Here is a 23,711-nt window from a genome sequence, read left to right as displayed (position 1 = left end):
CATCCCACACTCAGACCAATTGTTTTGCTAGAGGATAAACAAGTTAGCAGAACCCCTGCCGACTGAGCTCCCGAGGAGCCCAGCAGCAGTCTGGCCTGGATCCTCCACTACGCGCAAGCAGATTCAGATGCCCCAGGCCCACGGCTGCGGTTCCTGCTCTTCTTCTTTGGCCCCATATGAATTCAAACCGCTGAGAGAGCGTGGCCGTCCCACCCTTGCATACGGTCTGGCAGCAACAGGCAGGTGCAGCTGAACTCTGTCCTGTCCTTTCTTCCCTTTCCTCATTTCTTTTGACGCAGCTGGGACCTGGGGCTTCTTGGTTTCCCAGAAACAGCTAACCCCTATAGAAAAGTTGGTGTAAAACAGTGGGAGCTTTGCAAGAGCTTAGGTCCCCCAAGGGGGAGCACACAGCTCCCCCACCATTGAAGACCTCCTGTATCAAAAAAGCAATGCAGCATAGCCTGGACCTACCCGGAGGATAACCGCCAGTCAGGCAAGGAATTGCACTGGAAAGGGTTTGGTGAAAAGTCCCCGCTACTGAGCGATACCTCTGGCACCAATTTACAGATCCAGACAACATCCAACAGGATGGCTACGCAGGCACAGCCCCTAGCCCTGTCTCCCCCGCCACGCGCGAGCGACTGGGTGCAAGGGGAGCCTCCACCCCTTCCCTGCAAGGGTCCCACGTGGGGTCCAGTGCTGCCCACGGGCCAGAGGACCACAGCTCTCCCAGCAACATCTGGCTGGTGGGGAGAAGCTCTGACAGACCCTGCAATCGCGCGGCAAAGTGTCCTGCTTGCTGCTGGCAGGGCTCTTATTACACCCCAGCCTCCCCAAGAGCAGGAAGGTAAAATGGGAAGCCAACGGCATTAAAAAAAACACCCAAAACCCCAACAGCAAGGGGGAATAAGTTACCAGATTAATAATTTTTAGAAGCATCCCAAACTCCTTCAGAGACTGATAAGGAGCCACAGATGCTTTTGTTCTTCATGCCCGTTTATTTTTATGCTAGAGGTTCGTACTATATTTTCTGTTGCAAGGGTATGATATTAAAAAGGGAAAATACTTCCATTATAGCATACCTTTGCCCAAGATTTTCTTACTGCCTGACTGACTGACAGAAACCAGACAAAGAAATAAAACAAAAGGGGGGAAAATGTTAAGCTTTCCATTTATTTAAAAACCTACATTATTTTATGATTCTGCTTTACTTTATGCTAAGGAAACTAACTCAAGACCTGATCAGAGTATCACTTTTCAAATGCCTAAATCCCTGTAAAGGTTTAGTGTCTGGCTGTGTGCATTTTGCTCAGTATTAACATGTTCAATGGAGTACTTTGATTTTTTTTTTTTTTTTTTTTTTTTTTTTTATCTAGACGCCAGAAGCTGGTGAATATATGCTTCATAGCTTCAGATAAACCTTTTGTTCTTCTGGGGCTGATCAGCTGGTGCGGCAGCGAGAGGGAGAGGAGGAAGGAAATTCACAGGGGCTCCACGGTTTCAAAAAGTCAAATTACCTCTGAGCCATGGCATTGCTGATAATTTAAATGAAAAAATATATATACAGGCTGCACCACACAACATCTCTACTGTTAGGACTTTTAATGAAGCCCCAGTTGTGATGACACTGAAGCAGGGAACGCTACGGTGGGATAATTACTTGGCTCCCTCGCAGCTGAGTTTCACAGATGCATTATTAACGGCACATTCCATGCCATAACGAGCACCGAATGTAGGTGGGATTCGCAAGCCCCGGCATCCGCCATTAGCAGGTTGGCGCAAACACAAATGAGTGTTTTCACAAAAGCATGCAAAGGTTGTGAAATTCCAATGAATTCTTTCACTGGAAAAAAGAGTTCAAGCTGCCATGACCGGATATGTCACCTCCCACGGCACGCTGCGCGCCCGGCGAGGCACCATGGGAAATTACAGAATCAGAATGCATTGATTTTTCTGTAGAAAATACAGGCGGCAGCCCTGATGAAGAATTAAGGAGGAAATGTAATAACCTAATTCTTCTCCAACATCCTCACACACACCCCTTCCAGCCCGGGTGCCCGGCTCCTGCATCCAGACAACTGCCAGGCGAAAGACAAGGATAAAAATTAGCTTTCGCTTAAACAGGTGGTGGGAGACTGGGCTGGGTGCACCACTAGCTGCTTACACCAGGGCTGGACTTGGCCCACTTTGTCTGAATGTCACCAGCTTTAGGACACAACATTTCCAAGCAACGCTTGTTTTTATACTGCCACATGTTTTGTGTTATTCTCCATGACATTCATCCCCTAAACATTCCTTAGATACAAGCCCTTAACAGGTTTTCTCCATAGAATGCTATTTACACTATAAGGAATTATTAATAATTCCTCCTCAAACCGTACAGTATATGGCTTGAAAACTCTGGAGAATATAGAAAGATTTTTCCCTCTCTTTCACACCACACACATAGAAAATACAACATTAACATCTTCCCTTATTACCGGGCAAGTTAGTCCAGCACTGTGCCTACATTCCTTTCTAGCCTCGTCAATGGCAGATGCAATTAAGACATTCCTTATGACCGCACAGTAGTGTGCTTATTTTGCTGTTTGCAGCATAAGTTTGAACTAAATGTAGTTACAAAATTAGTGGCAGCCCTGCCTTTTTTTTTTTTTTTTTTTTAAAGCTTCTATTTCAAGGTGACCCTTTTCCTATTTTGTGTGTCACCCCAAGTGTTGCAGCATGCATATTGAACCAACGCTCTCCCAGTAATTAACACCAGCACTTAATGAAGTCCAGCTGCTGCGATGGCAAACTGAAGGGATGCCAACCTTTGTAAACTAGTACTTGGGCTACTCCAGTTACAGCTGCTTTAAAACCACAGCAGTCAACTTCTCTTTGCCTATGTCTCAGAGATAATTCTTACCAAATAAGACAAGTGTTCAAGATTAAGTATTTAATAACAAAGCTTATCTCTGAACTAATATTTCAAGCTGGAAATGATATAAAGGGCTGGATCAACTTAAATGAACACTGCAAAATTAATAAAAATCCAGAGCAGCAAATGAAAAGCTAAAATGAAGATTTGCACTGTTAAATACTTAAACCTTTAAAAACCCTAGAAGTGCAGTTCCAAGGGAAAATTGGAGACAGATTCTTCAACAATATCTGTTCCTCTGAACTCCTTTCCTGATCCAGGACAAAAGACACTAACAGCCAATGCTTTATTAAAATAACGCGCTCTCCCAGTTGTTTCATTACATGCAGTGGTATGGTAGGGATGTAGGTGGGTGAATGTTTTTGAAGAATGTTTGAAAAGGTTTGCGTTGTAACTCATACCACATGGATTTTCAAAAGAGAAAAAACCTCCTTCTGCAGTCTTCCTCTACATGTGCTTTCTTGCTCTGCTCCTTTACCTACCTCTCTTAATATGCTACTTCTCCATGCAGAAGTACTGATAAACATTGCCCAATTTAAGTGGGAAATTTCTAAACTCCTGTCCATAGCCAAAAAAAAGCAATCCAAAATTGCAAAACACACCCTCCTTTCCTCTCAGACCCACACAGGAGATATTGCATCCCACTTTTCTGCTTTACATACCCAGACAGGACTCCCACTTTGGTCAAAGAGACATCCGATTTGGGCTGGAGACAGAGAACTGTGAGCTGAGCTTTCCTGGGGAGGGCAGACCTCCACCCACCGCCAGGCCGGGAGCAGGGGGAGCAGGGAGAGCCAAACAGGTGAGCTGGGCTCGGCCAGCAAAGGGCAGAACTGTGGCAGATGTACTTAGTTTTCAAAATTACCAACAGAGGTAATGACTTCTACACTGACAAACGCAAAGTGGCCTTTTAAGAGGCACGAGGGCAGGGAACTGGCTAATTTACTTTCATTTGAACTAATTTACACATAGGTAACGTTATCAATTCACAAATGTATTCAGCACCAGCAAATCAACAGTTCTTCCAAGCAGGGGTTAATCCAAGGCTCAAGCCCCTGCAAACGGTCCAATTTTTCCACCAGAGACCTAACATTGCACAGGATCGGTATTAAAAGTACATCCTCGATTATTCTGGATGTCCATGCCCCTGAGAATATAACTTAAAAACAAAATCATTAGCTTACACAATAACATAGTCCTTGAAGAAAAGAAAAAAAAAATAATAATTGTGTGTGCAGAGCAATGCTGACTTCCAAGCACAAATTCCTTTGTTTTCCTTAATGCTAGCTTTGGACCCTACCGATGACTCAAAAGGAGCTGCACTGAAATAATTGCGTAACCTGGCAGCACTCTGCAATGTATCAACATTTCACAGGCAGGAAGGTAGCAAAGGGCTAAAAGCCAAGAACCCAACTTTGGTTTAATTTACAGAAAATATTGCACATATTACACCATCTATTTTTCTTATTGTAATTTTGATATTAAATTATCCAGACTTTCATAGGGAGAGCCAATTTTTAATTATCAAAAAACCGTTGTGGCTAGGTTCCACAAGGGCAAACCATGGGAAAGGGAAAAGTGGTGGTTTCGCGTGGCACAGTACAAGGCTCAACAAACCTCTTGCGTGCATTGGCCTCTATGTAAAAGTCAACCATGGAAAAAAGTCTGTTTACAACAAAAGGCATCTGGTAACCATGATTATTTTGCCTTAAAACTGAACATTTTAGATTTCTTAGCTCCCTCTTTTATTCAGTTTTAGTTCTCATGCTTGCCATTTTCTGCTCTGACCTGTTCTTTTTTTGTGCATGTTATAACCCAGCATGACAAAAAACTGTGTAGTCAATCACACCACTGATTTTTAAACAGGTGAGCATTACTCATTTCACCAAGAAAACAGGTTCATGGTATATTTTAAATTCATTTTTCAAATCATTTCACAAGGCAGCTATCCTGTTTCTTCTGCAATGATAAAGCTCACAACTTGCTAGTGTGGAAACTCAAGGGAATTGTCTACTTGAAAGTAGAGCCTGAACTGCTAAATATGGATTCAGATCTAGATATTGAAACCTTCCTGCTTCCCAAACATTGGGGGTTCAGATCCAGCCATGCAGTCGTTACTCAGACTTTAGACTTCAAGTTCGTCTAACATGGTGGTGGTGCTCAAATGCAAACAGACACCAGGGCCTGTATCCATGAAATTACAGGTATCTTCTCTTTTGTCCTGGAGGCCTCTTTTTAAAGTTGCTGTGGTGCGGCAGTCTGGTGTTAAGTAAAAGATGTACAATAACTTCTGAAGAATAAAAATATAAAATCCTTCATTGTGAAACTGGCAGGCAGAGGAACCAAAGTTCCTTATCGGATAGTACTCTGTGTTCAAGATTTTAACAGGTAAGGCCATAGACACCTCAACATAAAGTTTCTCCTATATATTCATGAACAGAAGAATAAACGTTTTAAGATTATGTGTGGAAAGTAGAATCTGTAGACCCTTCAATATTGCTGAATTTATTATTTCAGTACCCTACGACACTGCTATATCTGCATAGGTGCAGCTACCCCCTGTGTAACACAGCGTACACACTCTATGGGCATGTGAATAACTTTATAAATCAGGTGTATGACAGATGTGGCTCGGTCAGGATAAAGCAATAGCTTTAAACCTGCCATAGGCAGTACTTCAAAGAAGTCACTGTACCACACCGGTTTTTAAGAACAAGATTCAGGATTCTGGCATCTTAAACTTTAAACCTGCTGCTAAAGCAGGCACGTTTTGCTTAGACAAGACATAACTTTATTCTATAATATGTCAGGAATGGAATAAGGTTTTTCTTACTGAAATGAACTGGAAAAGCATGTTTCCACAGTCTTTAGAGTGTTAACTTTCATGTTCTTCAGTAAGTTACCCTCTGGTTTGCCACAAGACCGGTGCCTGCCTGTTAGCTAAGTCAAACACTGACAAACCCAAAAGGGATACTGCTGATAACCCCGGATCTCCTCTCAGCGAGTGTGGCAAGGCTGGCGCTGCTTCTCTTGTGCTCACTTTCCAGACAGAGAAATACTAATTGTCTTTTAAAAATCTCTATAGTATTTTGTCAATATTTTTTTATTACAGCAGAGCATGTATAAATATTTTATTGTAAACCAAGGGCCTAAAATAAACAGTTTAGTAAATAGTTATTACATTACAAGGAAAAACATCTGTGGAAACTGTTTTCCATGTAATTATTCTTGCTATTTTACATTAGCTCTCAATGTGAATTTCTTTGGCTCTAATGTTTCACTTGTTCTAAATCTTCCTCCTTGTTGCTATTATTAAAATCTTAAAAAGGTGCCAAATCTTAAATGAAGAAAAAAAAAGATTCGCTAGAAATTATTCATATCACAGTGAGCCTCTACTAAACCTGGCAGGGGTGCAATATTTTCGGTGAAATTAACATAAAATATACAACTGCAAATTATCCAGGAAATAGCTATGTTCTTTACAGTGCGCATTTACATTTGGTAAAAAATGTTCTACTTATCTGTCTAGCACAAAGCTCCAATCGCTTCCAAAGGCAGTTTTAAAGGGATAGCAATAGCTCTGCATAGGGAGCACGGTCCTTACAGCAGCTGTAACAAATAGCTGGTGGGGAAACTGACCTTTGATAATTACTGAAGGTAACAGTCAGCACTGGACATTCCTTGTTGTGAATACTAACAATCTAATTTTAGATTTATTTCCCTTTCGGTACGCTGGATGATTTCCTCTCTTAGGCCTAAGTCCTTTCTACTAAACACAAGAAAAACTGTAATACCATGTAAAATGCAAATATTGCTGTAAATATTTTATAAAATTGTTGCATACATCCCAAAAGCTATAGGTCTTAATTGAGAGCAGGCTATTTTTCCAGTCAATATATGGAAATGGAAAATGCTAATTCATGTTTTTCTACTTAGGAAAAACCCTGGAGAATGGCAAAACCACAAATGCACTCACTTTAATATTATAAATATAATTTGGCTCCCTCTTTGCAGTCCCCGATGTCCTGGCTTTTATCTCCCAATGGCTGCAGAGGAAGAATCAGAGAATCGCTTTTACATCCCCTGTGCAGGAAGTCACCCCCGCGCGCTGCCAGCTTGGCAAAAGAGCAACAGCCTGAGCTCACAAACGCGGCAAACAGGAACTGAAACAAGAAATTCCAGTGCTTTTACACAGGAAACAAGCCCTGAACGACAGCAAACCTGCTCCGAGCAAGCGGCGTGCGCACAGCCCCACTGCCAAGAGTCGCCACTGCCACGGGCCGGCTGGGCGGAGGAGCGGGGCTGCCCAAACGCTGTCCCCCAGCCCCATGGCCCTTCCTTGGATTTATTTTCTCCCTTCAGAGCAAACGGTGGCTTGGGCAATAAAGCCTGGAAACAACATCTCACGAGTTGTAGTGAATGTGACTGGAAGTCGTTTAGCCTGCTCCAACGTACGGTTACTTGTGCTCGCCTTTATCCACCCACTTTTCATTTCTTTGTCAAGGAAAAGACTGGGTTTTGCATCTTCTAGAAGAGAAATCCTTAGGCTGTTAAAACTCTAAAGGTCATTGATGCTGGCTTTGAAGGCTGAAAATGATATTATTCCCCATTAGACTTTTAATCTCATGATTAGAGCTAAAGTTAACATGGCTGTTTCATTTTCTACCAGGCAAGAGTAAATTCATTTTTTCTTTCTCTACCAGAATACTTAATGGCATCCTATCCTGATGAGCAACACCTCATAGTTAAACAGTACAAACAATGCAAATGCAAAATACTTTGCAAGAGGTTTTTTTAATTTTTAAATGCTGTTTGATTAACCCTGAAAAGTCTTACTACATGCACAGCAAAATCCACGCATGGAAATCCGACAGGAGTCAAAGGACCTACTCTTGGTTGTCAAGACTGCAGTCCTCACTGGCACCAGCAGGGAGACAAGGTGGGGAGGATCTATCTATTCCCAGTTGGAGTTCTTACTCCTACATCCCCTAAGACTGACCCCTACAAATGTTTCTGAATTGGGTAATGCTAGTGGGTGCAAGTGGGACCTGACATGCCAGTAAGAGCTACTTGCATGAGTGGAAATTAGCCCTTTAGGCTCCTCATGGATATTAAGATTAGACTTGTGAAGACCTTGCGGAAAAGTCTGTGGGGTGAGAATTTACAGGTGTGTACTAGTTTCAAAACCCACTGTACAGCATTCACTATTATTATAGGCAGATGCATGGAAAAAATTCAATTTTCTTCATTCAAGACAAACTCCGATAACCAACTAGTAAAACTCAGACTATAATTTCTTATTCAGTGTTCCACATGAGATGCATTTCGCTGAATTTAACATGTTTTGCTGTTAATGGATTTCACAGTGTGTTGCCATTTTTATACAGCTGTCCAAATAAAATGTTGTGTACAATGATGTGCTTTTATTGTATTGCTAGCCTGCAAATGGCAGCCACTTCCCCAGTTTAAGCCTTAGGAAAATAGGAAAACTCTTTGACTAGGCCATTTAATATTTCGGGTCTCTAGGGTTCTTTTGCTAGTAAGTCCTGCTCAAAGAAGAATCAAGATGCAAGATAGATATAATTACACCTTGTACATTTATAGTCTAACAGTATTTCCACTGAAAGGAAAACCAAACCTCAATATTTTCAGGTGTTAATAATAAAAGCGTATTAAGTCATAGTTCTAGAGGTAACAGACCCACACCTTTGTGTTACTTGAAATCTGGCCTCCTAGCCTCCATTACAAATGTCTATTTTCTTTAAAATTGCAGACCAGTGTTTAGATTGCAGGGACTACTAGTGCACAAAAGACAAACCACTTGGTAGTTAACAGTTTACAAGAAATTTCTGTGCTGAACTCCAGAACTGCTAACATTCACCATCTTGAGCTGCTTGGCACTGAAGCATTTGCAAGCAACTGCACATTTCTGTTTCAAAACAGGCTGTTCAGAAAATACATAGTGAGTTTTCCCCACATCAGTTCCACAGGAACTCTTTGGCACCCAAAGTTGAACGCTTATGCATGGAAATCCCCCACAATCAAAGAGTATGATAGGTACCTGGGCATTAGCTGCCCTGACAGTGGATGTTAACACTGTTAACACAATTACAAAAAAAAAAAAAATCCTTACAAGTTTCAGTGAAAACACGAAAAGAACCTAGCTTTCCTTTCAATAATGCTCTAATAACATATTTAACTTTTCCAATACCTTAACTATTTTTGTAGTATTGGATTTCTGTATAACTATGGGGTAGTACAATATGCTTCCTTTTATTTTAAGAGACAAAACAAAATTTTAAAAGGACTACAGACTTAAATTTCAGGCCATTATTTTTGAACTATTGTAATTACAAAAAGAAAAAAAAAAGAAAAGTTATAGATTCCTTTTTCATTGTATTTTTTTAAAATTTTTCTTTGTTGAACTAAGTCAAAGGATATATAACTTAAAGTCTTAGATTAAAAACCCTAACATTCTCCCTCTAAATTTTCAAAGGCAATATAAAGTAAACTAAGCAAGCAACTAATGTCTCATAATTTAAATTCCCCATCCCCTGAAAGTTCATCATTCAGGTTTAACACAGACATTGTTGATTTCAGTTTCTGGCACATTAGAATTAGCCTCCAAAGGAAATTCTCTCCATTTATGTTGTTCTATAAGTGGAGGCACAGCTATTAGCAGTTTAAAAGATTTTAAAGGGGTAAGGAGAGTTGGTTTGCTTCCCTCCCTCACCCCCCACTAGATTTTAAGAATAATTACTGAATCAAAAGGTCAAAAGTTGCTCTATCCTTTTTTTCCTTTTTTTTTTCTTTTTTTAAAGAAGAAGAGAAAAAAAGATAAATTCTTAACTAGAAAGTTAAAAAAGGAGAAAATGTCACTGGAATACTTTCTTCCCTTCAACTTTAGCTATCTATATCCAGCCCAGCTTGAATCAGTTACTGTTCATTGCATGAGGTTTCATCATTTAACTTTTGTTGCCAATATTTATTCCTGGATATAACTCACAGTCATGGGGTTTAAGAAATATTTGTCCATACCCCAATAATACAAGATAGCTGATGTGTGCAAAACGTAACAACAGAGGACATACCAGTGGTGCTAGTTGATGTTGATCCTTTAAAACATCCAAACTCTACCTGGAGCAAAACCTAAAACCAATGGATCTGCCTAGCCTGAACCACGCTGAAAAACTTGCCTGTGAATACAGAATAAGATATAGTCATCATAATCTCTAAACACTTCACAGTTACACACACAATGTTCAAAAGATTTGGTCCTTTTCTAAGGCCCTTGACTATCCACCAGATGATGGATCATGTGCATCCGAAGGCAGGATTAAATCTCAAGTAGGCTGTGACTGACTGAGGTAGTGATTTATACACATCAGAAGTGTGCTGGGTACTTCCTACCTGCAATGCCATTTTTTGCAGTCATCTTCTCCACCAATTCAGGAGGTGCAAAAGAAGGAAACACCAGATCAAGTTGGTTTTGGCCTGTTCCTACAGGAAGCAGGAGGTTACAAGGCTCAACTCCTCCCCATGGGGTCAGCACCTCATTCACCCCATCTGTCCCTGGGTTTGTGCCAGCAGGACAAAACACAAAGCGGAGAAGAGGCAGAAGAGAGCCACAGTGAAAGATGACTGTGGAAAACGCCATGACCAGTGAGGTGTTTTGGCCTGCTATGGAGCTCTGTCTTCTGAAGACCATGATATTCATACACATGGTTTCTTCGGGTTTTTTCAGTTGTGGCAGGACAAAGAAGCTTTTTCCTTTATAAAATCATGATTTGCCAGTTCTTTTAAGTTTGACATTACTGACAGGTACAACCTGAAGTCTTCTTCCTCAAGGTTACTGTGCAATCACACAGTGGTTATTGGCTGTTGCAAGAATGGTAAGTTTTTTATTTTTTAATTAAAGACATTTAATTTTTAAAATGGCATACAATGAACCTGCCAAGTCACAATATTCAATTAAAAACCTTCTGATTCTTACAAAGGCCCAAAGCTGTCAAAAGTTACTAATAAGCTGAACGAAAAGCCAGCTACAAGCAAGAAAGCACATCTGGTACAAACGACAGAGAAGACCATTCGTGCAAAGGATTTATCTGTGCTGGGAGCCTTGAAACATTGAAAAAAGGTAAAAGCATTTAAAGAATTTACATGGGCTTCCTTCATGGGGATCACCTGTAAGGAACCTCAGGGTAGAAAAGTTTCCCTTCACAAATGGGAAAAAAAAAAAAAAAAAAAAAAGATAAAAAAAGGTGCCAGTACCCCGAACAGGCAGAGCACCCTGAACAGGCAGAGCATACAGGGAGGGCTGTGTTTGATTTGACTTGCTTGCCAGCTATGACAAAATAGAACTTTTTTTTTTTTTAAGGGCCATGTCACTTGGTAACCTCTTGTTCCAGAAGATCAGATTAAATCTTCTCCCCCAAGGTTAAGGATGCTGTTTAGTTTGAACTACAATTAAAGGCAGCAGGCCAACTGTCTCTCTTTGAAGTCAACCAAGTAACAGAAGGAACAAATCTGGGCCTTTAACATATAGACAAACCATTTTTCTCTGATAACTAGAGTTAGGGTTCAGCATATGTATGCCTGTACTCGTACTGATTCAAAACCAGAGAGTTGTTCCATAATAAAAAGAAGAAAAATAAACATTTTAGGTCCAGTGCTCAGAAGTGCTGAATATTGAACCAGATATTCAGAAAGAGTGAAATCAAGAATTTTATCAGTAGAAAAGGAATTTAACTATAGTTTACTAATATTATATACTTTCTTTTCCCATTTTCCTATGACTGGAAACAGTCTGGAACCTTGTCTAGGTTTCCCTAAAGAAGTAAAAAGAGTATTTTATAACTCTGCCTAAGCTAATTGCTAACCAACCCAATATGGGTTTTTCCAGCTTTGCTAAACATTCATTTCTTTGTTCCTTATTCACTTCTCATATTTCAGCTATCTTTTGCAAAAAGGCACAAAGCTCTCTGTCTCTCAAGAAAGGTAGTACTGGTACCTGATGTTTTCAAACCAGTATATTAATTTGGCAAATAAAGAAGAAATGGGGGTAACATCTGCTTTCTTGAGATAAAACCATTATCTGTTAATAAGCTCCCATAAAGAAATCATCAACACCTAGATTTTAGGACAGAACTGATACAGACATTAGTCCCACAATTCACATGAGGAGAACTTCCTGAAAACATTATTTATTGAAGTCTAAAGACTACACCTAGAAATGATGGAGGGTTTGCTCCCTCCTCCACCCCCAAGAAATAGTCTGGTGTTTTTTTCTTCAAAAGTAGGACACAGAGGGGTGCTGACCTCTCCACTGGGAAGGAGTAGAGTCATTTTGCCATCTGCAGGGAGAACCCAAACCCCGTATGGTGAGGACTCGCTTTCTTTTCCAGGTTCAAGATTAGCAAAGAGGGGCTAAGAAATTTGTTTGTGAACTTAGAGATACATGGCCACACACACATAAAATATCTGAGAGACAGGCAGAAAGCATCTCTGCAGACTCTTAAATACAAACGTACAACAGTTTTCAAGGTTAATAGCATTAATAATAATGAAGAACAAGTTACATGTTCAGAGAAATCACTGCTACACAGGGCAAAGTTTACTGAAAAATAGCATTTTTTACCACACTGCCTAACTGATGTTGAAAGGGGCAATAGATTGAGGTGCTTGCTAATGATAACTTTGAAGAAACATCACACTTAAAACTCAGACTGATTGCAGAAAAGGTGTTTTATCAACTGCTCCCTTTATGAATAAATATGAAACTACAAGGAAAATGTTTAAACAGGTGTAATCACAACTGCATATGAAAATTGAGTTTAGAGTCTGTAAGGAATCTTAACACAGTTAAGAAAGAATGAAAGCAATGTAAAACTGTGATCGTAGCCGATTATGCATGTATCATGCAAAACAGGAATGTTGTCATAGCAGCTATAAAAATGTCAGTGAAAACTGAACTACTATTACCAAGTTGTAAATGAAATGAAAAATGCAAAAGGAGTATGTGAATGAATACATTAAGGGAAATGTTATTTCTTTCCTGGTAGATAAACAAGCAAAACAAAATACATTCTCATGAAACAGAGTAATTTGTATGAACAAATACGTATAGATAACAATTGCAGGAGGCCATATCTGCACAGTATGACGGGATAAAATTATTAAGATTTTGGGTAATGAATTTTCCAGCCTTAGAAAGGAAGGGACAGTAAAAATGTAATGTTATGAAACAAGTTTCAAAGTAAGAAACCAATTAAGTAATAGATTATATTAAGGGCCGATATTGTTTATACTAAAGGGAGTTTCTTCTGTCTGTTAGCAATGGCAGTTTGGCTTTCAGTGTTTTTCATTGTTAAAAAGTGTGGCTTTTAAAATGAAACATTTCTAGCCTTTTGTACACTATATTCATTACAATGTTATTTAACTACTTGCACAAGTGCTTAATGCTAAAAACAATTAACACGAAAAAATAGAAACCCAGGGCTTAGAGTTGGACGAAATAACACGAGGACCTACTGGCATAAGCAAATCCTCTGCCTGAGAGCCCGAGCCAGCAGCTTGCTCCACTCGGGCAAAGTCTTCTGCAGCGGCGCTGGGAGGACTCCTGCCAGCCCGCGGCACTCGCACGTGGTGGGATTAAGGCTCTCATGTGCATGTGGAAACATCATGTATGTTATTCATCTGTTAAGATAAGTACACTTAGCTGTTTTTTCCCAAAATTAATCTTTCACAATAGCCAGCCACTGCAAAATGAAAGTCTAGTACATATTGTTAATTAAGGCAAGTCCACATAGAATTGGATATTGAAGCAAGCACTGGGTAAATATATGAAGGTTGTACCTTCATTTCTGCATTAAAGGAGCAATTACTTGGAATATGCTTTACAAACATCAAAGTTAAAAAAATATTTTTGAGTTCCTAATGTGTCCATAATTAATTCACACATTCAGCTCTTGAGTCCAGAAATATGTTCCTGTTGATAATTTGAATCTAATGCTTCAAAAACAATCTGGCACATTTTTATTTGCCTTAGTGCCTGAAAGCTATTACCAAGATAGTGCTTTACAATGTCATCATCATTGCTACCACGTATATGCTTTAACTAACACTAGTGCTTACGTCTGAAGAGTTTCCCTCAAGAATTAAACAGTTTTGTCTCAGTACACAATGTCATGGTGGTATCTTAATGGAAGGGAATATATTTATCAAATAGCACCCTTAAACTTTAAATCAATTAGAATTCAAGTACTGTGTTAAACAAAATACACAGGAATATGGGAATTTTACAAGAGTTAAAGCTGCCCTTCTTCCAATATTGGCTACATTTATTTCATATAAAATAAAAGATATTTTGTTACAAGAGAGATTCTGAGAAGTGTTAGCTGTCCTCAACTCCCAAATCAATGAGAACGAGGAACAAAGCACTTCACAAGATCAGGCCTGAGTATCAGAAATGTTTCACATCCTCATCAGAGATGCCCAGGGCTAGTATTTCCACATGTATAAAAGTCAGTTCTGCAAAAATGATCCTTACCTACATCCTTCTCACATACACATGCGCTTAGAATCCACTGTGACAGGCAGGAGCCCAAGACCATCCAAAATGAGTCTGAATTTTTATTCATATAATTAGCAATTTTGTTAAGAACTGAATTTATGAAAACTATGAGTTCCTAAACAAAAAGATAAAACTGTTTGCTTCAGTTTTTAAACAGAAAAGTAAAACATAACTGGGAATATACTGGCTTACATTTGATTTTAAGTACTATCTCATCCCCTTCACCACTGTGCTGGTTTCATCTCAGTGACTGACCTTGGTATCAACGGCTAATTCTTTCAAACATAGAATCACCTTTCTAAATTGCTGCTTTTTAGAAAATTATTTCTGTAGTTAGTATTGCAGTTTGACCTTTTAAGAGCAACAAACTTATTTTGTTATTTTAAAATATTATGTTATTTTTAAATGTTAACAAAATAACAAACCTGTATTCGGTCACTTTTGTTTAGAACACTTCTATGCATCTGAAAGAAACATAACTGTGGATGGATGTTATCACTCCTCTTTCTGTTTAATTCTGGCAGAGTGTTTCCAGAACTTGAAACATGATCTCTGAGGGCAGGAAAGGTAATTCAGATACTTGGGAGTCCTACACTACATACAATGTATGATACGCCATGGCTTAGGGCAGTACTCGGAAAACTCTCCCCGTTCCTCCAAACACAGTGTTTAACTTGGTTGTTCCATCACATCGAACAGGGAGGTATTTATCCAGACAGCAGTCCAAGGACCAGACCACTGAACAATTTCAATGTGACTTCTGGAAGTTTTCCCTCCAGCACTCCCTTCTGTCCCCAGTGGCTCTCAAAGCACAAACAGGGCCTCATGCTTCACATCGCATATACCACAACACGTCCAGCCTGCACCTCCCTCCCTCCCTCCCTTGCTGCTCACTGGCATTCATATGTGAATTTTGACTGGGAGTGCTGGCAACTGCATGTGTAAGGACAGGAGCAGCGCTGGGGAAGGGCTCTGCTGAGCTCCAAGGAGTCGGACAGCGTCTTGCGAGCCCACAAACACTTACACTCCTCTGGAGCTGGAGGCAGGCAGGTCCTGCAGCAATCCCAGTGTTAGAGCATGATCAGGAATCATTATTTTCGCTGTTCCAGCACTAACTGCACCTGGTTGAGTTTACTGGGCACGTTTGCCAGGAGACTTTCTTTGAGAAAGGGAGAAAGAAGGGTGGGGACAGTTGTTCATCTTTCTTTGAACATTAAACAGAAAACATCCCCCATCTAACCGAGACAGAAAGAAGTGCTGCTACGTACGCTTCACTTACCCAAACAGCCGAGAGCCCCAGCACAGATCCAAATGCGCCTTCCCTTGATACTGGGTGACCTGACCTGCTTGGAGAGCAACAAGTCTGTGGAATTTTGTGCACCCTTAAAAATATTAATCAGGGCACCCGGCCAAGGTGTGGGAACAGCACAGTTGTGAAAACCGAGTAGGAAAACCCTGGGCCAAATCCTGGCGTTCCCTGCGCAGGGTTCCGAGGAGGGGCTCCCTTGGCAGTGCAGGACGGGGAATGCCAGAGCCCTTTCCCTGATGCAGCCACCGCTTGCGTGCCGTGGGGACTCGGCGGTGGCCCTGTGATGGAGACTGAAGTTCCACGGCTCCCCCAGCCGCTGGGGAGAATTGGCACTGACAGACTGCCGTGCTTCGGGCTGCTGCCGAGGCTGCTCAGTGCCCCCTGTAGAGCCCACGGCTGCGTATGCCCATCTTCCCCTGCATCTAATAGAGAGCGCACATCAGAGGCAGTGGTAGGTGGGGAGATAAGGGGGAGAAGCTTTAAACATTGCCAGGTCAGCGCAACAGGAGGCAAGCAAGTACAGAGGCAGCAAGAACTACTGAAAGTTTTTGATATAGTCCCAGGTGGACTCCCCAATGCCTGTAAATGTTTCAAAGGGGGATCCCCTTTCTGTGGGCATGGAAATGTTTCAAAGGAGCCCCAATCAGTGCAAAGTTTCAAAGACCTCTGCTCGCTAAAAATTCCACCCCGAACGCCTCCCCAGCTGAAAACATTTCTAAACAGATCCCTTCCTGGCTAACAGCAGCTGAGGAGATCTGTTCTGCTGCTTACAGCCCTTCTGCAGGCCCCAGTGTAAAATGAAACAAAACATCTACCATTTACCTCCTCTGGGGATGTATCCAGCCTGCTCCTTCCCCAGGGACCCTGCGCAGGACCCAATGTGCCTCTGTGTTTGTGCACAGGATATGAAGGGCTAGAGTGCAGAAGGGTAATTTTTCAAAGCGGTGTGTGGGAGTAGCACTGGAAATTCCCTGCATACTGCTTTGAAAAAAATAAACCCCCTACCTCCATGAATTATGAGCACGGCCTCCAACTCCAGACTGAGGAGCTGAGAGGTTGAAAAGGGAGGCACAGCCAACTTAACTGGATGCACTTTTTAAGACTACGATGTAAGAAATAATTGAATTCTTTAATCATATTACAGACACTGATACTTAAAGAGGTGTCGCTGCTACAGAGCAGGGATTCCTTTGTTGACAGTCACTTGAGCAGAATAAAACTGTAATCAAGTGCTTAGGATATCTCAACTATTGATTTTGTGTTTCTCAAAGTATGAGAAGAAAGTGCTGCTGAGAAGTCTTGGATTATCAAAGCCAAGGGGTTTTTTACCTAAAAATTACATGTCAAGGCTAACTTCATTGTCTTGGCTCACTTCAAATTCAAAAGAGAGATAAAAATCTCTCCCTGGAAATGCTTATCCTACGCAAACTCTTATCTTAGATTGGTATCAATCATTCATTTTCCCCAGACAGCATCTCAATGACTATATTAAACCAGACACTTTAATTTTAGACAGATACAAGTTCATTGAGATGAGCCCAACCCTAAGCTCCTGAGCAGACACAGTCTGAGGGCAAGCTCCTCCCTGCCCCCCAAATGCCCGTATGTTCACCCTGGGATCTCAGTGCCTGCCCCCAGCACAAACAAATCCTCATCTGTAGATCTTGAATTGACAACAATGACATTAATAACCCCTGTGACACAGACCTGGGCTGCAGAAACAGCTATATTAGCTTCTTTCTCTCACTGCCCATCTGGCTAGACTTGGTCTAACACAGAGAAGGGAAACTCTTGCACCCCTTATTTTGTAAGCAATAAACCAGCCTCAGTGGTAAGGAGGCACGTGCCTGTCTCTCCTATGGCCTGAGTAAGGGATCAAGGCTCTCAGGCTTTGAACAAAGGGCACAGGAGCAAGCCCAAGAGGCAATCCATCCCTTTCCTTACTATTACTGACTCAGCACAATGCAAATTAACATCAAAAATCTGCACACCATTTATTGCTGGAAAAACGGTGACATCTAGTCTCTCCTTTCCCCGTCAGTATTCCCCAGTAAAGAACAGCAGAATACCAACAGCAGACTCACTCGCAACACCTTTTCGGAAGCAGTCACATGTCTTGAAGGAGAGGGGGCCCAAGAGCCTTGTGAACTGAGATGCCCAGAGTGGGAGGAAGCTTGGCTCCATACTAAAGGTTTCTATACTTCATTCTCTCCTAAATTGCACCATAAAAAAAAGTGATGACTTGAGCTTAATGAAGATTCTCAGTCCATATCTCAGCAAAGCGACACAAAGACGTGACAACGCAATGGAATAATCACACATTTTCTTACCATGACCTGTTATTTACAATGTTCTAGGTGTATGGAACTGAGTCCATATGCATCTTTGTATTTATATAGAGTTCTTCCAGATATGTATAATAACTTATGTACAGCTTCAAGGAAACAATAGGTACAGTTTTCACAATCAGCAGCACCACACTTCTCAGCCTCCTATGCCTTCACCACTGTTGTTTTCCAATAGAACTAATAGTGAACCTTGTCATGTCATATATATCATCGTGTGTTCTTCTAGACGGCACTAATTTGGGGAAATACAAAAATGAACTTCAAACATCAGTCACTGGAAAATGAAGAAATTGCATCTTTCCGAAAGGAAAAAGAACTCCCCTCTCAAATCAAGCAGAACCTTAATTCAGCACTTCATGACCTTTGTATTTAAAAATCATTTATTAGCTACTGGATCACAAATTAAGTTGAAACAAGTGCTAAGCTTGCCTAAGGACTTCTTTCTTTCAGACTCCTTAAAAAAAAATCTAGGGAGGAGCTACATGAAATCACTATGGTCCAATTAACAAGGATCTCACTCTTCAAGCTTGCAAACAAGAGATTACATTAACACCTGCTACAAAAGCAAACATTTTTAAATATCTTCATCTTAACCTGTTTGACATTGACTTCAAACTCCTGCCTGGCTCTCAGATGAAAATTGTTGTGACTGACATGTGTATTTTTCATTTGGGGGTGGGGGTGCGAAGACCGTGTCAGTCCATATTTCTCTGTTTCTAGTATTTATGCATAATTCACTTCAAAGATAATAGGAGTTACATACATGCATTGACGGGAGAATAATTTCCTAAATGTAAAATTGTTGAAGGAAAACCATTATGCTTATGGGAGATAAATGCTGCATGTGAACATATGAGACACACAGAGTGCACTGTAGGGTCCTTGAAGGATCTCATCCAACATATGCCTACAGTGGCATGTGTAAGTAACTCCTCTGTGGTCTACGCATCAAAATAAACTGACCTCTTGGGCCAACACATATATTTATAACATCTGTACAGACAGGAAAAACAATTCTTGTGTTCATCAGAAAAGCAATCATACAGCTGCAGCAGAAATACAACCCATCAGTTTACAATAACACTTTACTGCAAACTCTTGCGATGGGACTGTAGTAGAAGGCAGCAAGCACTGATTTTTGAAACACTTGTATGTAAGTTGAACTTTCTGAAGTCCAGAATTGTTGGAAAAAGACGAAAAAAACCTACTGAAATAACTCTGTAAGTGTTTTGTTTTGACAATGTTCCTCAGGAATTCACCACACTTAGCTGGGAAAATGCTAGCAGTTAAATCTATTCAATGTCATGACATACAAAATTGAAACATAATTGCTCCTAAGTGGTTGACAACTGGCAAGTACTTTTTACATGGATAGAGAGAAATTTATGCTACCAAATGGAAGATACTGTCAAAAGTTTGATTTTAATATAAATGAAAATGCTACATGAGGACTCAAAAGGATAAGGAAAAAAGCTCAGCAGTAACACTTTTATAACCACATATTTAAAAAGCTTTGAAGTGAAGAATCATTACATCAAAATCATTTTCCTTGAAAGATAAAAAAAATAAATTACAGCATGAATATTAACAAGTTATTAGAATAGTGAATTTCAAAGAGTAGCAAAAAACAAGCAGCCGATGAGTGGCCTAGTTTAAAGAATGTCTTACCAATCATATGGTTAGCGACATGGATTTGTATCTCTCTCTCATTCTCAAAGGTCATCTGGCACTTGATGCACTGATAGGTCTTTTTCTGTTTAATAACCAAAAAGAGATTAGAGAAAACTGCACTGTAGCATAAGGCAAGTGTGATCATGAATATAGCATATTACGTGCTTCAACTTTCCTCCACTGAGGCCTTTTCTGCTCATATGTCCCCAACAAGACATCAAGTTGGGCTGGGCTTTTCTGGGACCATAAATACAATCTGTAATTAACAGCCTGCTTTAGAAGAATCTTTAATTTCAACTTAAAAAATTTCAAATGATAGTACTTGAAAATCTGATTGAGTACTTGAGCCATAATCAGATTGCACGTCATTTAACCCAATGCAGGAAATATTCCTACAGAGTGAAATAAAAGACATTGAAAGGTAACTCTGTTTTCAGAAAAAGATCAACTTTCTCAAAAAATTCCATTTTTAGTTAAATTCAAAATACAGGAGGCAAAACACCTATACTTGAGGAAGGGAAGGACAAAAGGAAAGAATACATTTTGTAATGGTATCCCATCAGAAACCCTGGAAAAACTGCATTACCACAAAGAATTCTTTCCTAGCACAATCTGTTGTGTATTTTCTCCGTTTCAGAGTCATACCAGAGAGGCTTAGCTGCAGAAGTCAGGAGACAGTGTGAAGAGGCAATTACATGAACCATTTATTCAAACAGGGAAAACGGGGTTTGCACTCAGATTGACAATGGTGCATGTACTTTTGCAACATGACAGGAAAAAACCCCAAGAAATCATTTGCAGAAATTAAAATGCATGTTGACAAGTTGGACATCCAGGTTCAGGAAAAAAAACCCAAAAACACGAATGCTGGGCTTTCATACATTTGCAAAGAGTCTTACTTCCCAAAGCAGGATTAAGCTTCATTGGTCTAATGTGCATGCTCTTTTACTTCACGGGAATATGCTATCTAAATAGACATCTTTTGACGTGCAATTTAAAAAAATTGGGCCTTTTGTGCCTACCTTTTCCTAGAGAATAACTCCTACTGCAACACTTGCCACTAGGCATGAGCATGCAGTCTGTATCCTTACGGCTAAAGTGGATGGCAGCAGAATGTATGTGGACTCTCCATGCACTGGCCACAAGCTCAGTTAGCCGAGAAATTGATGAGAACGCCAAGCCATTAGCACTGAGAAACCCAATTCAGTAAACAACACCTCTTAAGTTTTTTGAAGCAAAATATTTTGCGGGTATTTTTTGTGCACTTTTAGATGCACATTATTTTTTCTTACAGCCTCCACCCCACACCTAGGTAAAGAATCCCATTTTTAGGACAGCAGTAATAAGTCAGAAGTTTTGAGTTAAACAGAGGAGTTGCTGTCACCCCCTCTGCGCATGGGATCCAATTTCCTCAAGCACCTGCTGAGGAAAGAACAAATTAGGTGCTGCCAAGAGCTTCTTAACTACTTCCCATGTCATCAATGGCAACAAGTTAGTCTGCTGGAGGTTAATGAACATGCTCTAATACCATAATAACAAATGCACCAGTCTATGGATGTTATGTGTATTCCATGAATTCTGTACGCAGTATGTGTTTGCACATAGGCAGGGCTTTCTAGGCTAAAATAACAATGGGTGATTAACACATTAATAGGAAGAAGGCTATACTCCATTGGCCGAAACCTGACACAGCCAACCATATAAAAGGAAATAGTTTGGATTGGCTAGTTATCCCTAGGCAGCTCAAGAAAGTATCCTCCTGGAGTCCATTCGGAAATCAAGGCTGTTAATAGAAAAACAGCTGGATTTCTGCAGCACTCTTTCTTGGGAATCTATTCCGGCAGACGAGCACAGCACACATACATACACATGTCCTCTCAAACACACTGGCATACACATGCTGAGGGCTCCTAACTTTGAAAAAAAAACAAAACAAAACAAAACAAAACACAAAAAACCTTGGAAGTGAAAAGTGGGATTGGACGGTGAATGATTCATGTGGTCACATTTAAAACTTGAAACCTTCCTCTTCTTTAAAACTTCAAAGATTACTCAGTTTTGTGCCTTATTCAACACTTATCTCTGTTTATGAGGGTTCCCTAAGTAACTAGGTAAAACGGACAATATTTCAGCTCAACTCTATTTCAAACCTTTAAAGTTATATTAAACACAGACAAAGGATTCATTTTTTTAATTGATTTCGGTGCTTCTGAAAGCTACTTACTAACAGATCTGGAGACAGGATGTCTTTGTTTATCCACAGACCCAGTGCGAACTCCTCCACACCATTTCACAAACTTATAAAACACTCTGCTTGGCGTGACCACCCCTCAGAGAAGACGGCAGATTTCAGACTTCCTCTGAGTATTATCTTTAGCCTCAGCTGAGACACATGCATACAAAAGAGCAGCTTAACTGAGGCAATGGTTCTTGTGATAGGGTACCCCGCCTGAGGTTAATAAATGGCCTCATACAGGCCATGAAATAGCTATAGCTAGATTAGCACCCAAATGTATATGCAAGAGATGGAAGAGCTGATTTTTTTGGCTCATTAATAATTCTCTTTAAAAGAATGTCACAAAACCAGACTTCCGTTCTCAGTAAATGGGGAGCGCTAGTTTTAATACAAGGCTGTTTTATTTGGGGTACCAAATATCATCTTCCACTACCATTTTTGTGGGTGTCATGGCTTCACAAACATTATTAATGGGTCAGTTATCTCTTTTTAAAGTTTTGTCTTCACAAGTGGTACAACAAATGTGCCCAGACTCTGAGGAGCTAACGGAGTCTAGGTGACAGCATCTAGGTGACATAAGAGACCAGATGAGCAGGCCTTCAGCTGAGACCTCAATCCCCATTAAGTCCAGATATTTAATTCTAATCTTGGCACAAAATAGTAGTAATAACAACAGAAGGTTCTGGTTTCTTTTCTGAAGTAACTATTGTTCCCATGGGTTTTCCAGACTGTCCTCCTTTAAATCTGGAAATGGTTTCCTGTTCTACAAAGAAAATATTCCTCCATTCAAGTGGATTTACAAGGGAAGAGAAGGGATGCGGGGGAGAACAAAGAGAGGGAATTGAATCCAAGAAAGTGTGCAGGAGAAAAGGAACTGAGAAAAGGAACACAATAGGGTCCATTCTTCCAATTTTCTATGCCACCTCCTTTGTTTCTTCAGTCCAAATAACCTAGGTGGGCTAAAAATAGTAACACCATTCAAGATGGAAATTTAATTGAAGTCTAAGCATTTGCCATTGTCAATGTTAAATAAGCATTGTTTATGATAACTATGGTACAAAATAAGGATAAATCTGTGTAAGAGAAAAAGCAGCTTGAAACGTGACTGTTTCCAGCTTTACAAGGGGCAATGAGAAATCTCAACACTAAACAACTAGTCATGTTTCTCAAGACATACACATTCCTCTAGAAGACATGTTAAAAGGAATTAATAAAATGTTTCAAAACTGAAGCTCACACACACAGAAATACATTTAGAAAAACATGAAGGCATTACATCTGACACAATCATAATAGAAAAAAAAAAAGGTCTTGAGCTATACATGTCCAAGATACTGGAATGTACCTCCACTTGCAATGCTCATCTAAAAAAAAAAAACTTAAGTCCTAGCCAAACCGAATAGCTCATGTAAAACTGTAAGAATCAAACACAAATTGATGTTAGAGCAATCTTTTACCACTAAGGTGTATTTTATCTATTCTTCTTAGTGATGTTCCTTATGGAAGACCATTGACTGGACTTAAGATCTCCTAATAACAAATCCTCCAATGCAGATGTTGCCATGTACACAAGGCAAAAACTTTGTCCATCTGGAAAACTATCTTTGTTGACCATCATGACTGGATCCTAGTTAAGACGTCCTAGAAACAAACGTTAT

General features: G+C 40.2%; 1 protein-coding gene across 3 annotated transcripts in view; it reads right to left on the bottom strand.

Annotated features, from left to right (window-relative positions):
* ZNF423 (zinc finger protein 423) overlaps positions 1–23,711 on the bottom strand; it is a 237,221-nt gene that overhangs the window by 71,165 nt on the left and 142,345 nt on the right. For 2 of the 3 annotated variants that reach the window (XM_049806953.1, XM_049806954.1), the window contains one exon: positions 19,815–19,899. The exons of the other annotated variant lie outside the window; for it this stretch is intronic. In XM_049806953.1, coding sequence (XP_049662910.1) covers positions 19,815–19,899 — 85 coding nt within the window. The remainder of the gene's footprint in view (positions 1–19,814; positions 19,900–23,711) is intronic. 3 annotated transcript variants of the gene reach the window in all.

The sequence above is a fragment of the Accipiter gentilis genome, chromosome 7, assembly GCF_929443795.1.
Source record: "Accipiter gentilis chromosome 7, bAccGen1.1, whole genome shotgun sequence".
NCBI classification, from domain to species: Eukaryota; Metazoa; Chordata; class Aves; order Accipitriformes; family Accipitridae; genus Astur; species Astur gentilis.
The sequence above is the reverse complement of the archived record's forward strand: the minus strand, read 5'-3'. Positions and strand labels throughout refer to the sequence as shown.